The following is a 17490-nucleotide window of genomic DNA, read 5'->3' on the forward strand; positions in this document are numbered from 1 at the left end:
CCCCAACTTACACGCATTTAATGAAATTTTTATGCTATATCTCAAAACCGAGAAATCGTTTCAAACACATATATCTCGTAATTACGGCTCTAAGCTGCATGATTCCGAGTTGCCTAATTTATTTTAAAATTAATATTAAAGTTCACCTTCATAGCACTTGTCAGATAGTTGAATGAACGTTAGAAAAAGAAAATTGAGTTTTAATTTAATACTAAAACCGCATGTACGTTACGATTTGTAATGAAGTAAATAATAAACTACGACTATCTTCAGTAGATAGCATTAACTTGTTTTTGACATGATGTAACAACTATCTTCAGCAGATGTGTGCTTCACAAATTTGTGTATGTATAATGTGTGGGGTGTGTGCGTGCATGGTGTAGGGCGTGGGATGTATGTGGGTAGGGCGGAGGGGTTTGTAGGACTATTATAAGATCACATTTAAATCGGAAAGTATTTCATTTGGGAGCTTTTGGGAAAGAAATAAAGAAATGATTAAATAAATTAAAATCAAACATAGAGAAAGAAAGGAAGAAAAAAGACAGAAAAAAAATAAAGCCAAAATGTATACTTCATGTATTTATAATAAACAAAAATTTTCACCGGGTTCACCGTCACAAATAATAAATGAGACAGACAAAGTGATACCGCCTGGGAATCGAACCCAGACCCTCAGGTTTACAAGACCTCTGCCTTAACCACTTCGCCAAGGGAGCTTCGTGATTAAGACGCTTGTAATTTGAACCTATAAGCGGTCACTTCAACTTTTTTTCCACGTTCATGTTTTTATTTATTTAAAATGTCTTTCGTTCATTCTTTCATTGATTGAAACTAAGTATTTTATTTAAAATGACTTTCGTTCATTCTGTCATTGATTCATTAATTGATCTTTCTTTCCTTCTTTCTTTTCTTTCTTTCTTTCTTTCTTTCTTTCTTTCTTTCTTTCTTTCTTTCTTTCTTCTTTTTCTTTATTTTTAATACAGAGAAAGAAAAAGAAGCATAGAAATAATGAATTCATAATTTAGCAATGATTCACGCAATTAAAACACGAATAGTCAAATGGTGTAAAGTGTAAACCCATAATGGTAATCTGTAATGGTAAACTGCTGCATTGAACAACGTGCATACTGAGCAGTTTGCCCTGCACTCGATATTAATATATACGTATAGATATCTATTTCAATTCAAAATGGCAAACTGCTAACAAATTTCATAAATGCGATCAATGTGTCATTACTTTTGTATTCAAACATTCTCAATTGGTATAGCCAATGTAAACGAACATCACGCTTCATGAGATGCGGCCTAAAAACCATAAAAGGTCGATTTTGGACCATTTTGTCATATGGTAAACTGATGCACTTTGCCGTTTGCACTATACAGCTTTACACTTTCCCCGATACCTGACTACTATAAAAGACCAAAACTGGTTACTTCGATTGCGAAATGGCAGCGTGGCGCAACGGCTTAGTCCTTCGACTGGTAATCTTTTGACTATTGATTGATGCGAATGGTTCGAATCCCCGTGGTGGTCGATTTTTTCTTTAAGTGTATTCAATTGTTGTTTTTTTTTTCTTTTTTTTTTTTCATTTTTAAAGCGTATTTTATTATAAATAATATTCAGAAATGACTTGTTTCAAATTGTTACATCATAATCTTTCTGATTCGTTCGGATAAGCCTATACTCAGCAAACACAAGTTTTACAGAAAGCATTTACATGTTGGGTTATATTATAAAGGGTACAGAACGTTTTAATAAAATTCAAAAACATTTTGGAAAACATGCTGCAAAACATTGTAATATTTTTTAAAAACTATATTTGTAGTGTTTTTGAATTATGAGACAAAAACGAGATTTTAGTCATAATTACGAAATGTGTGTAATTTAGCATAGGAGGTGTTTTCAGTGACCATTCCCTAAATAATCCAACATCTTTATCAACAATTTTATTATGATTCAAAGGGATATTATATACTCCCAAATCGTGTGCAATATGAAGCTCATACAACATTTTGTTTTTAAGTTATGGGACAAAAATGACATTTTAGAGCAGTTTAGAGCCATAATTACGAAACGTGTGTTGTTTAGCATAGGGATGGTTTCAGTGACCACTCCCTAAATAAACCAATTTCTTTATCAACAATTTTGTTATGATTCCAAAGCATATAATCCACTCTCAAATCGTGTGCAATATGAAGCTCATACGACATTCCGTTTTTGAGTTATGAGCCAAAACGAAATTTAGATGAAATATTTTGCATTCGGTAGAGACAATCAACGAAAAAGTCTTAGAACGCTTGCGGTTAAATAACAGAAAACTGTCACCCCCTCTCCCCCGTGCAATGTTGAGAAATACCAAAGTCTTCAGCGGTTTCCCAATGTGTTCCAACATTGATTGATGGGGAGAGGGGAAGGGTTAATCATTGTTATAGATGTCATGCTTGTTCCCAGGCAAAATATACGTCATTTCCATGATCATATGAAATTCTGCACGGAATTTCGACAGAGTGTACCAAGCGTTCCAAGGACTTTTTTCGTAGATTGTAGAAGCAAAAATATTAACTACATGGACCCATAAATAGAACAGTGCACAACTTTACTGTTAGCAATCACCAAATCATGTTTTTGATTCATTGCTAAAATATCACTGGAGTTATGAGAAAAATATAACCCTTCAACTCATACAAATATCATTTTGCTGGGGAAAGTGGGCAAATGAGGCAGTCAGAGTAGATGAAAAGCAGGATCATCACTCTGGTTCCTTTAATATTCTTCCCTGAGCTCAAATAAGTTTGCATAATGTGTTCACATGTGTTATAATCTTGGATGTTACAAATGCGCGCGAAGCTCGCGATAAATGTTGAAGCTAAAATGGTCAATGGTTCAAATTGGAACAAATCTGGAATTTGTTACAGCTGAAATGGTCAAATATGAGATTAATTTCTCCAAAATCATACGCACACACAGGGTACAAGGCGTCAATTTTGCAGTCACCCCCCCCCCCCTCTAGATCTGGCACTTAAATCCGGTCCTGGCGTTAGTGGTGTCTGCGGCAAGGATATATGGGACTCCCTTTTTGAAGGGGAATATAACCGACCCAGTAACCTTTCCCCTTTGACCATACGTGACCAAATTGCACTAGCAGCGAGCAAAAATTTGCCAAATGACTAGTTTTTTCTCCTTTTCCCTTTCCTTTTCTTTTTTCTTTTTCTTTTTTCATTTTTTTTAGACCCGGAGAGCGCGCGCCCGTTCAAAAAAGGCTAAACACGCTACGACTGATCGCCGCGATATTAAAACCAAAAGATCAAGGTCTATATCCAGGGCCGGGAACTTGGGCCGTGGAATACCCGGGGGTTGCATTGGTTTGTATCGGATATTTGCTCCGGGGGCCGTGGAGTGGCTCAAGATTTTGCTAGGGATGGTCCGGGACTGGCCAAGTGTTTACCCGAAAATTCCTGACCCACGACCCGGCCATCACCGGGCACCCAGGGGCCGGGGTTGCATTTGACATGTACATAACCCCCGCAAAATTATCCAAGAATAATTCCAAGTGGACTATTTTTGACAATGGTTAAAGAAAAAAAGATGTTTGTCATAGAAGCATATAGAAAAAAGCCATAGAGGTCAGCGCTTTTGTTTTAGTTAGCTTTTTATTGTTTTAGGCCACTTCGTGGGTTTGTTATCGGCCACTGCCGGGATCATTTCTTCGCATTCCTTTTTCCTGAAAGTAAAAAAAGTCAGAACATGTAAAAATACAACTTGTGCTCTAAAAAGCGAATTTTCAAAGCTAAGCCCGCAGTCTCCTGAGGCAAAATTCTTCTTGTAATTTTCGTAACTTGAAATGGGGAAATCACATTACATTACCACAAGATGTACAGGATTGCACGTATGACAATAATGATTAAAGAATTGGCAACTATGTGGGCTATTTCAGTTGAAATCCATACATACCTGAGGTGTATGCATTTCAAATGGAACAGCCCAATGTGAAATACATTAGAGAGACAAAATGGCGTAATTGTTTCACACCTCTGGCATTGTTGTCATGTCACACGTTCGTGCTTAATTCAAAAATTACTTCTCCTCCTTATTTTTAAAATGTGATTAAGTAAACAGCAATTGAGAAGATTGCTCAATAGAGTGACCCATTTTCCATCTAGTCTACGTATTATTTTACATATAAAATCGTCTGTAAGCCAGAATTTGTCACACACTGTGCAGTTTCACCGTGTGTGACGAACAATTGCCATTAAATATTAAACAATTGATAAAATCGTACAAATACATTAAGAAGGTAACAAAATATTTCAAATTTAATTTTTATTGTATCTAATTTATCTGCGCACCAGGAAGCATGTCAAACTTGATAAATATGAAAAATTATCACATCTCAAGGATCCAGTGAAGCATCAGCTGCTTTATGTCAAGGTTGTTCAATGTCATGAATGTTGTTACATTTCCTAGTTATTGATAGTGTGCTAACATACGTGTCATTATTACATTCATTTCAATTTTGAAAATATTCATTTTTATATCTATAATCAATATGCAGTTTCACTGTTTGTATAAGGGAAACTATTTACTTTTTCTACACACGACGAACGACATGTTATTACAAGCTTTTTGCAAATGGACAAAAAACTGGAACTGGGGTATTTAAAAGAGCATATCAATACTGGGTTATTCCAGCTGAAATCCTTACAAGTTACACCCTCTATGGAATACATGACTTTAATCTTCCACACATGGGGTATGAATTCCAAATGGGATTACCTGAATCAGCGACTCCATAAAATCTACACCTTGAATGTGAGAGATAAAAATCATATCTTCCATAGGGGATATGGATTTCAACTGGAATAGCCCAATTTAATGTGAATTACTACAAATTTAATCGTTATTAAGTGTGAACACTGTAAAATATCAGGACGATAAAAAAATATAGTATTAAAGGAAGATTTCGTGATCCTAGCATCCTCTTTTTATGACATTTTTCAGTAGATATCCACGAAAAAGCCTATTCCCAAAATTTCAGTTGATTCCGATTTTGCGTTTGCGAGTTATGCATGATTATGTGTATTACACTGCTCCATAGACAATGCGTTGTAATTTCGTTCTGGTGCACCAGAACGAAATTCAAATTTCACAATATCTTTGCAAAACGAATTAATCTGCAAGAAATATTTTGTACATAAACATTATGTAGCCAGAGGTTTCCAGTGATATAAAAATCTCAACTTTTTTTGCGAAAAGTGGGGGATGAGGCTGTGGATCACGAAATGCCCCTTTAACTACACTTTATTAAAGTTTTATTCATCTAATAGTGGTTTACACAAATCGAAAATGCAATAAAACCCTTCCCTACCATACGATTTATGAAATAGTGCAGTAATTCTATTATATTTGTTGTTATTCATGGTCAAAACACAATTTTGGTCAAGTTTATTAAACAGCCTTTAACATACATACATAACGATTGCAGCAATATTTACCCAAACATACGTACGCGCTATAAGGCGTGCAGCTATTGTACCGAATAAAATAATTTTAGTTGAACGAAATGAAAATCGAAATTCCACTATTCAGGACATATATACAATCCAATAACATTTAATAAAACTTAACCTGCGCTTCCACATGATATCATGGATATGAAGTAAAGTTATCAGTGGCGTACCGTGGCCGCTCCTACCCCGGGGGGCTGAAGAAAATTCAATTTTTGCCGCCCCTTCCCCAACAGCCCGAAAAGGTTGACCCAATTTTTTTTTCGGTGGTTTGAAAAAGTGAAGAGCAAAAAAAAAGACAACAACAACACATTTTGATGTATAGTACCATTTTTTAAGTTTTCTATGCTTTATCAAATTTTGCCGCCCTTTTTTTATTTACCAATTCTTTTTGCCGCCCCCTTCGTTTTTGTCGCCCCTGTTTTTGCGCCCCTTCGTCTTCCGCCGCCCCTTCGTTTTGGCTGCCCCCTGCTTTTACCCCGGGGGCTCGCGCCACCAAAGCCCCCCAAAAAAAAAAATACGCGCATGGTTATGGCATAGCCTAGATCGCATTGCCGTACTCAATGAAATGGTGCATCGATAATTAAAATAAAGAAAGTGGCTGCTCTGCCTCTTGAGTACAGCATCGTATTGCTATGTATTAGGCTATTCCTGGGGAAATCCATACACTCCTAAAGACACGGGCGTAATTTCCCACAGTGAAAGTGTAGATTTCAAATTGCGTTACTCGGACCCATTTAGGTAACTGCATTTGAAACAGTGCAGTTCGCTAAAGTATATAAGAGGTTAGTCCCTTTGCGCATCATTAATATGTGTTACATTAGGTCAGGGCGCTATTTTGCTCATTTTGGCAAAGAACAATATTAATTCAGGACCAAATTCATACAATAAAATAAACGCAGAAAATATGATTGAACGAACGAGAAATATTTATAAAGAATCACCAATTATCTGAGAGATTGTCAAATACTTAACATTCGTGAGTTTAAGACACCTACCAACACATACACGTGTACTGCACATTACATTAATGAATACAAGTTAACAATTACCGAAAATAAGTCATAGAAGGTTCAACGCTCAATTGCCTTAATGTGAGCGATGTCTCAAGCAATGAACTGATTCCGCATTGACATTGTTATCGCGAGGTATAGAGTGGTTTCACGAGAGGTCACCAGGTCAAATGATCTGAAGTTCGTTTTCCTGTAGAATGCAAGGAGTAAAAATACAATCACTGCAGTTAAATCCGCAAATGTTCAGGTGCAGTTGTTGACCTGCTAAGGCCACCGAGCATTTGAGGTATCACGTAGAATATGTTGACGGTTTCTTTTCTTCATCAGGTTTTTTATGTGGTTGAATCCGTGTCATAAGAATTCCCCTGTGAGGACGTCATATCACCAACGCGATTAAATCTGCAAAAGATATGCTTGACTTGGCGCCGAAATGGTTGGTACTTCCACCCATATATAAAAGGGTTAACGCACATGTTGATCAGCACCATGGTCAAAAATACCGCGTGCATATCTGACGTGATGTCATAGGGAACCCTAAGGTTATATAACCAATAGCTGACTGATGCAGGAGTCCAGCAAACGACGAAAGCTACTGCTACTAGGATTAGCGTGATTGTAACATTCTTCTTCGCTTTCCCAAATTGGGCGCCACCTCCACCTTCTTCTCGACCTTTATCGCGGTTTTTCAAACTTCTCCAAATATTAGCATAACAATAAATCATTGACGATAATGGGAGTAAATAGGTGAAAAAGAAGTGATACATGCCGATCGCCATCTGTACTTTCCAATTTTCCCAGACGGTATAACAACCATAATATTTGTTAGAATAAAATGGGGCGTACAACATTTCCACAAATCCAAGAATGTAAATAATTACGCAGATGTAAATGGCGCGCTTTTTGGTGAAAACATTGCGATGAGTAATGGGATAGCAAACAGCAAAATATCGTTCCATTGATATCAAGATAAGGTTACCTGTAGATGCGTTGTTGAATGACCACAAGAAAAACTCAGTCCCCCAAACACGGCACACCATATCTTGCCACAGTGGTGGAGCAGATGGTCCTGGTCTTGGCGCGAAACGCTGTAGGAGAAAAATCACAGACGATGCGAAATCAATGACGGATTGATTCAAAATAAGATTGTTTGTCAACGAGTTGAATACTTTTCTTTTGAATAGGAACACGAAACAAACTAGACCGTTTCCAATGATACCCGTTATTCCGATAACAATGGGAATATAGAATTGGAAAATAAGAAAGGTTAAATCTGGTTGGAAAACCGGTATTTGTGGATCTGTTACGTCAGAGGAACCATTTGAAATAGTAGAATTAACCTCCATGCTTGACATTGTAGACAACAAACTCGAATGTCCTCTCAGCAAGCGTAGTGCAAAGTCACTGCAGACTAGATTTCCGTTTGCCTCTCCCGCACAAAATTTCAATTATAAATGTAAAGGAGTTTTGTATTGTAAGTACACGATATCCTAGAGCCGCTTGAATCACGCGATATCTCCCATCGCTTGTGTAGAGTAAACACAATTGTATCCAATCAGTAACAAGCTCGGCTGGTACATCGAACCTCTCAGCAGACGCGATAACAAGCCAAAACCACTGTAGGAGTGCACGCAATTATGTAAAACAATATTAATTTGGTTTAGTGTGACGTTTTAGCAGACGATTTCTTCCGGCGGCGCGAACAAAACTGTGTTCAGTCACTAACAATTTTACTTGGCATTCATACTCACTCAATGAAGGTAGTCAAAATGTACCATTCCTGCTAAAAATCCATACACCCCTCTGGCAGACGTGAGCTTAATCGCTCAGACAGCGGGTACGTGTAGATTTTAATGGAGTCAACCATTCAGGTAACCTCATTTGAAAATCACACTCCTTTTGTGGGAGATTCAGGTAATGATTTCAGCATAGGGGTACATGGATTTCAACTTGAATAGCTGAATGTCTCTACTGAAATTGCAGCAAACCTAGAGCCTTCACAAAAAGTAATGCAGCCGTTTAATATAAATACGCTTATAGCTTCAGAATTGTTCATCGTATTCGCAATAATTAAACATAGAAAGTTGGTTTATTTAAGCGCATTTTTGATACCCCATGTGCCCAAATGCCGTTCCATATTAGCAACACAGTAGTATTTTTAAAGAAAAATGCCCAAATTATAAATTTGCACTTTACAGCGATTAAATGTAATTACGCATGTAAAACCCACCATTATCTTCGAATTCGAATATGTTCTGTTATTTTTTTCTTTAAAAACACTACTGTGTTGCTAATATTGAACGATATTGGGATAAATGGGGTATCAAAATGCGCATGGCGTAAATAAACCATCGCACAGTGTCATCGCCCCGATATCTTCATGGCAGAAATCGCCATGGTAGGTTGAATGCACAGCCACGCATGGCCATTTTGTTCCGACCTTTGAGACGCATAATGAGCCGAGGGACATGACTAAGGCTACTGACAATAGCCCAGTAATTGATCTCTTTGCGTGTGAGTAAGCTTGTATACGCCATTGAGGTCAATGGCCATCGACTTTTATACTGCCTCCAGCTAAGTGCAGCTACGCTGTAGTCCATACAGGACCAACGCAATATAAAATCAGAATTTTGGCCAGTTTTTGAGTTCAAGACGCACGCTTCTTTCTCAATACTCAAGCTAATGACTATCATATCCTTTCAACACATATTTTCAAGTGCAAGGATCTAAATATGGCATCTTTAGCAACATATATGTTCAAGTGCAAGGATCTAAATATGGTTTCTTTAGAACAAAAAATTACGGGAGATATTCATCATTTTCTACCCCGGTATCCAAAGATTTATCGTCTAATATCAAATCGTACATAGCACATTCATGTGTATCGATCCCTGGTATTTATTTTAGTATCTCTGCTGTACCAAGTAATTATTAGCCAGGCGATGTCGGTGTGCATCGTTGTTTCTATGTTAAATTATTATAATCTGAATCTATAGGCGCATTTACAACGGCTGTGGTACTTTTTGTGAAGGCGTTATATTACCAACCAATACAGCACATAAATCCCCGAAACAAGGTCTATGCTCAGGGGCACGTAGATTATTTCAATAAAGCCATAGTGTTATTACAAATTCAGTCAATACTAGTTATTCTGTAGAGCAATATGTAACAAAACAGTTTAATAACGAATTTAAGGACATCGTTATACATTTCTTCAGTCGAATCCAGAAAAAAATTACGAATCAATGAATAAAGGATTTGTCCCATGCATACATAAAGCACATGTCAATCTGGAAGTGATTGCGTTAAGCTCGTGAAGCCTTTCTCAAACATGTCAAATGGTCCGCTGTAAAAGAGTATATATTTTTCTACTGTTAAAGCACAAATCAAGCGAAATCAATCAAAACAAGTTATGATAAATAAATCCCGGAACTGAAAATTTCATCGGATGCTTTTCTACTGCTTTCGTCAATAATTGGGACGGTGCTATTGACAATGAATGACCTTTTTTCTACAAAATTGATTTTGCCTATAATAACAAAAAACTAAATAAACTCTTGGTGTTATTTCCGGCATGGCCTGAAGTGTGTTGCTACAGTAAGCATCGACATATTTTATAGTCAAACGTAAAAATTAAATTTCAATCAATTAATGATGATATTGTTTTTTCTTAATGGCCATTTAAACAAGATTGAGTGAATTATTGATTGAATGGTTGATTGCTTACACAGAAGATTGATTGACAGTCAGTCAGTTAGTATTATAGGCACCACATCCAATGTGGTCATATAGCAATATCGGTGCCCGATTAGGTAACGATGACTCTTTTGATTATACCCCGGGGTTGTAATAAATTACATCAAGCATAATAATTAACATTTGCATAGTGTCAGGAATAATAACCAATGACACTAGCACATCCATCTCAAACCGCTCGTAAAGTGGGCAAATTGTATTTCGAGTTACAGTGCAAAATATGCATAGAGGTTGTATTCATATGTCCCTAATATTTGTCCGACATGTTTCTCATCTTGTCCAGTCAAACACCAATCTTTAATCCTATTGTTGAAGAGGATAATAAGCTTATACTTATGTATAGCATTAGTAAAAAGCTCAAGTCTTTGTTTGCATTGGCTAAATCCTGTTCAAGTGGTGGGTTAACCTACAATTAACAATGAGAGGACATTCCTGAACCTCGTTCAGTTGGGGATGATTTGAAGTGACCGCCAATTATAATACCAGCAATGTGGAAAAAAAGAAATAATGTAGTGCCAAAATAACGTACCCTTTTACGGAAGGAGCAAAGTTTAACAAGTTATAACTCCGCTTCTGCAGTACGAATGTCAGGTTATTATTTCCCAGTCTTGAAAAAAAAAAAAAAATGCAGGCAAAGGTGGGAAGCGATCTCGGTACCTCCCAGTTAAAAAGCACTGTGCAAGACCACTAAGCCAACTAAATATCTGTTGTGAGATGTGTGACATTAATCTTTGATATTGCTTAATGGAACACATCGCGGAATTAAATCAGTAATAAAAGAAGTAGATTCTTATTTAGCGGTCAAATTGGATAAAAGGGGAAATATTTGTCCCTGCTCTGAAGAAAATATAGGTTAGAAAATTATCAAATAAATATAAATTAAAAATTGAGATTTTATATTTATTTATTTCACGAGGCGGCATTATCACAGACAAACACTGTATACGCTAAAAACTCGACCATCATCACTAGATGCTGTCATAGCTCAGTGGTAGAGCACCAGACTGGTAATGTCAATAAGGTTGGTTCAAATCCGGCTGCCAGCAATGGTTATATTTATGATTTTAATGCTACGCTTCGTTTATTTATTTATTTATTTGTTTATTTATCTGTTTATTTATCTGTTTATTTATTTATTTATTTATTTATTTATTTATTTATTTATTTATTTATTTATTTATTTATTTATTTATTTATTTATTTATTTGTTTATTTATTTATTTATTTAAATAATTTGATATATTTGAAAGGGGTATTTGAGCAATTTTTTTTATAACCGTATGGGGTCATTTTGAACCTCTACCTCTCCCAAATTGCCAAACGCACAACACCTATGAGTTTGCATCAGACATAATGATCAGTACGTCAATCATGAGTGAACACCGGCTGGTCACTGCATTCATTTGGGAATGTGTAGGGACCAGCTTGATTCACCATCAACAACATGATAATGTGTGCACATGCTACATTATATACACTTGTAGGCCTATGTTGTTGTTGGTGTATAAGTAATGGGCCTTGCAATTGAAATGCCTCAAGCTTTTAATCCGATATGCAGATTATTTGTTTGTTTTCATGAATTGGAAGCCATTCTTTGATGTATTACTGAGCTCAATCATCTGAAATTACTGGAGCGTGAGGTCAGCATAGTATTTTATTAACGGAAGGTATTCTACAAATTCATTTCCTAATGAGTGGAGAGAGTAATCGATACCTATCGGGTAATTAATATCGGGCAGTGCTAGAGGACCAAATTAGACGATGTGTTTAATGGCCTCTGGAGAAAATTGAGTTGTGGTTATTTTGAAGCGGGCTTGACGAATAGTTTAAATCACGGTTACCCTTCTTGCTGTTCTTGAAACATTTTCGTAAAACGACATATATCTCAAAGGCTACAATACATTATATTGCGTAATTTTACCCATTCAAATCCACAAGGTGTGTGACTTTTCATGTATACCCTACTCTATAATGAAAGACAGGGATAAAAAGATTTTATCGCGTCTGACGTCATCTGTCAATCAAACTCGAGCACGGTTTGTTTACAAGTGTCGTGATGATGATGGCGGTATAACCAGGCGTCTTATTGTTAATTTTCAGACATACAACCCATCTCAAAAGTTAGGTCTTTATAGTAGAAAACTTTCTTTCGCGAAGGCACCATATCAACAATGCCTAGAAAAGTTGCTTCTTGTCTTGTAAAAGTACCAATGAGGTAGAAAGGATAGAGTGCCCTGCTCGCCGAATCTGTGAAGCAGGTTTGGGTCCCGGTTTGGGTGCTGTATAGATCACAAAGTTGAACAAATCATGTATTAAAACGTATTAAATTTCCCAGTATACCATTGTCTTTATCAAAAAATTGCTGAATTATAAAGGCAAACACGTCTGAATCTGGTATTTCATCAGTGTTGCCACGCTAAACAACTCTACCACTTTACGAAATTTCGCCTTCAGTCGCCGTTCCTGTAGCGCCGCATGGCAACGGGCGAATGAACTAGATTTAGGAGCGTGATTGCCTTTATTATTCAGAAAGAAAAAAAAAAATGGTACACAGTAAAGTTGAATATGCTAAAACAAGTAATTTATTTAATTTTATTAATCCATACATGCTAGAGTTTTTTCATTTTTTTCATTTCATATTTATTGAAAATAACATCGTGGCAAATAGCCAAATTGCGTCACTTTTTACAATATATTAAAACATCAAAAAATTATTTACTATTATTATACATAAAAAATACATATTACAAGAAATAAACATAAGAAAAACATATAATATTCAGAATTATATTGCACATAATAATAAAAGCTTATCTCCACACTCACCCCATCACACCACACTCACACACCCCCACCCCTAAGCACACCTCTTACTCCCAGACACAGTGACCACAAATAATACTCGCCACACACCAAATCAAATAAGCATCAAAAAGCATAAAAGAAACACAAAAATTATATTGCACATAATTATGAAAGCAAACCCCTTAACTAATCTTATATCCACACTTATCCTCACAAACACACCCCACTCACTCTTGAGCGCACCTCTTACATGAACTTCCAAACACAGTCACCCTAAATAATATGCATACACTCCAAGTCACTCAATACACTCATATTCACTGTCATACCCATACCATAAAAATTGTCACATCAAAATAATTAAATTAAATTGCATCAAATTGTTAAAGTGCATCAATGGGTGAAACAGAACATCAATTTTAAGCATTGAGTAAGTTGATGAAGTGTGGAATTGGACTCTTTCTGAACCGCTCAGTTCTACAAGGTAAACGAGTGATGGAATTTGAATTGCGCAATTCTCTGCCATGCATAGAACGCCTTGTAGGGGGAATGAGATTGGTCGTACGATCACATTTTGGCAGAGACTGAGCAAATTTAACACTGTGATTTTTCCTACGGTCAGAAAGAGTCTGAATTCCACATTCTTCAATTGCATCAGTATATGAGTTGTATTTCTTGCCAAGTATTATTTTGCAAGCCGAGATCTGCACTCTTTCAAGAGAATTAACCTGTTCACATGTCAACGACGAATCCCATACAACATCACCATATTCTAACAATGGCCGTACATAGCCTTTGTAAATAACTGCAAGTTCATCAGATGTAAAACCAAATCTTTTAAGAGTACGGAGCATATACATGCGGCTATTGGTTTTTTTTAGCATTTCATTAATTTGTTTGTCCCACTTCAAATCATCCTGTATCCAAATGCCAAGAATTTTAGCAAATTTAACAAACTGAAGAGGCACATCGTCAATAGACACAGTGGGAGCAGGTGGGTCATTCATGAAACAAACCTGAAGCTCTTGACACTTGGATGGATTTAGTGTCAAATTATTATTTTTTGACCAATCAACAAAACTGTTCAGATCTTTTTGCAGCGTACTCTTGGTAGGGTAGGATACATTTGATGCCAAAGATAGGTCATCTACATACTTCCACACACTAGCATCAGCATCTGATGCTGCATCATTGATAATGATTTGGAAACCCAAAGGGCCCATTTTTGTGCCTTGTGGCAACCCCCCATTTAAATTTTTGTAGTCAGATAAAGTTTGGTTATATCTGACACACTGTTGTCTACCAGAAATGAAACTACAAATCCATGGAATGAGTGATTCTCTCACTCCTATATGAACAAACTTGGAGATGAGTAAATTGTGGTCTATGAGGTCAAAAGCTTTTGAAAAATCCGTCACGACAACAGTGCCCACATTTTTTGGTAAATTAGCCCCAGTGTGTAGAAAATGTATCAGACTAACCAGATAATGTGAGGTAGAGACTCCTTTAACATTACCATATTGGTTGGGATCTATTTTGTGTTGAATGTCATCAAGAATCCAGTCCACAACAAAACCTTCACTGATTTTAGCAAAACAGTCCGTCAGGGACACCGGTCTCAACTTGTCAATATTCGCAGGATACTGCTTAGGGATAGGAATCACAATCGCTTTTTTCCACTGGTGTGGAACCGTCCCCTCAGTATACGAGCTATTCAAGATGTCAGTGAGAGGAACACTCAGCTCGTATGCAAATTCTTTGACAAGACGAGGCGGTATCCCATCAGGACCTGTAGCTTTTGATGCATTGATCTTTTTTAAAACTGTATACACATTCCATGAATGAAAACATGGTGGTGAGCTCCTTGCTGGTAAGTATGAAGGGAGCTTAGAATTATCAAGGGGCTCTAAATTAGCAGAAACATCCACAAATTTACAATTGATGACATTTGCAATTTCGTTGTGTCTATTAGCTTGGACCCCTGGCACCTGAATACATGTTTCATTTGAACAGTTCCTTGTCATGACCTTAACCTGGCGATGCCAGTTTTTACTGTCAGTTTTTTGCAAGTGTCTAACTCTTTCAGCATAGTAATTCATTTTTGTTTGCTCAATTAAACGCTTGATTTTATTGCGTAAAAACTTCCACTGAGTTGTGTTACCTTGCATGAAGGCAGTCTGGCGGTCACAAATTAGATTTTTAATTTTCTGAGTTATCCATGGTTTATCAGATTCATGATGTTTTACAGTGACCAATGGAAAATGTGTTTCAATTGCATCATTCAACTGAGCATAAAAGGTGTCAGTTTTGGCTTGGACCCCAGATGTGTTAATAACTTCATCCCAATCATGGTTTTGAATCCATGTACCAAAACTACGGAGATTAGAATCCTTAAATGATCTCACACTGGACTTCTTGATTTTATTACCAGGGATTGAACTACATGGCTTAAGAACAATGCAATTGTGATCACTTTTCCCAATTGGTGGTAAGCAAATTGGTTCATTGTAATGCTGACTAAAATTGGTAAAAACAAGATCTAGTATAGCATCCTTTCTAGTTGGAAATTTAATGAGTTGTTTCAATTGATTGCCAAACAATAATCTGTCAATACGTGATTTATTAAAGTCTCCAGCAATTACAAATCCAATGTCAGGATAGGATGTACGTAGACTATCAGTAGCTTCAAGTAGATGGTCAACGAGTAGATTCTGTAGTGCAACTGGTGCATCTGGTGGAATATACACGGCACAGACTGCAATTGCCGACACCTCTCGTGGCATACGGTGGGGACGCACCATTACCCAAACACATTCCAGCTCTTCTGGGACTGTAATTTCAGTTATGAGATAAGAAGTGATATTGTTCTTCACATAAACTGCTACACCTCCTCCGCGCTCGAGGCTATGTTCTTTTTGGCGTGAGACAGAAAATAAGTTATATTGGGGAATGTTCATTTTAGAGTCCGGTAAGCCAGGGTGGAACCAAGTTTCACTTACAACAAATATCTGTGAATCGTTCTGAGAAAGGATAACTTCAGTTTCATCCAACTTTTCCACAAGTGATCTGGTATTTGTGACAAAAATCGATGGAACGGGTGAACTGTTTGAACTGTTCTTATTTGTACGTTGGGTGCTGCTCTCAGGGGCTCTGGGTATGGGTGTTAAAACTCTAGGTCTACTGCGATGGCTTGCAGCAGATGATACATGGCTATCATCGTGATCATGGTACTGGTACGAGTCATTATCATAACGATCACCCATTGATGCATTGTGATCAAAAAAGCTAAAGTCATCATGCATGACAGGGGCGCTGTTATTGCATGGATGGTGAACACGGATCTGTCTGTGGGTATTTTTCCCTGCTCTACGACCACGAAAATGTTTCTTTATACCAAGCTCAGTGATGTTATGCTTGGCCTCACTATTAAGAGATGTTTTGTTAGCTTTCAGTCTCCACAAGTCATTACGACCAGACAGGGTCTAATTCTGCATAAAACCGGGCAACGTTATTTCTATAGATCTGCTGCGCATTCAAATTGCATTGTATTGCATCGTAATTTTATTTGTGTCTATGCTAATTATGTTTACACAACATGAACTCACGTGTTTTCAAGCAAATTCGCCGATAATAGGTGATCAAAAGCGATCGGAATGTTACAAAAGTACAGATCGCATTCAGCTTACTTCATATGAGATGATCTTTGGGAAAAAAAGGCATAATTTATCTTGGTGTTTGCGGAATGCCATGCAGTAAAATATTAATACGTTGCGGCAATTCATGATTGACAACTAACAATCGGCGTGTCCTTCGTATCCTCCACTGTCAATTTCTTATCCACTCACTAATCCTCACAAAAGCTTTGTGTTGATTACGTAATGTGGAGGCAAATTGCAATAAGTACAATGAAATAATGAGTAGGGCGGGCTCCGAGGCGGGTTTCTTCTTCATCTTACGTAACAGTATTGTTCTCCAAAAAACCCGGAAGCTTGTCGTTTGGAGCTCTAGCTGAAATACAGCAAGATAATGTAAGATAGTAAATGTAAACCTGTATTTTAGCTAGAGTATCTCGAGCTAATTACGACTGTATGTTATACGTGTGCCATGGTGACGAATTTGGCACCGAACAGAGTTATTTACGGTGGTGAAATAAGCTTCCTTTTTGCTACTAAAACCACTACTGTTTTCGGTTATGTTCGACTTTACCTCATTGTTGTTACTTAGTAGACACGGGGGTGACACTAAATTCACGGTTATTCTATTACGCACGCAAACCTATGACAAATCCCGCTGGTTTGCTTGGTAGAAAATGAGTCCAGTTATCGATCGGTTATGGATATTAGCATGTTCGACCCCTTGATTATGTTAATTACGGTTGACAAATAAAGCCGCCATTCAGTTTGCGTACTTTGTC

At 37.1% G+C, this 17490-nt stretch overlaps 1 protein-coding gene across 1 annotated transcript; it reads right to left on the bottom strand.

Annotated features, from left to right (window-relative positions):
• Positions 1–6654: 6654 nt before the first annotated feature.
• Positions 6655–7870, bottom strand: LOC140139036 (allatostatin-A receptor-like). Its single transcript, XM_072160818.1, has one exon. The coding sequence runs from the start codon at positions 7868–7870 to the stop codon at positions 6851–6853; it is 1020 nt and encodes a 339-aa protein (XP_072016919.1). The 3' UTR covers positions 6655–6850.
• Positions 7871–17490: the final 9620 nt, after the last annotated feature.

The sequence above is a fragment of the Amphiura filiformis genome, chromosome 18, assembly GCF_039555335.1.
Source record: "Amphiura filiformis chromosome 18, Afil_fr2py, whole genome shotgun sequence".
In the NCBI taxonomy this organism is placed as follows: Eukaryota; Metazoa; Echinodermata; class Ophiuroidea; order Amphilepidida; family Amphiuridae; genus Amphiura; species Amphiura filiformis.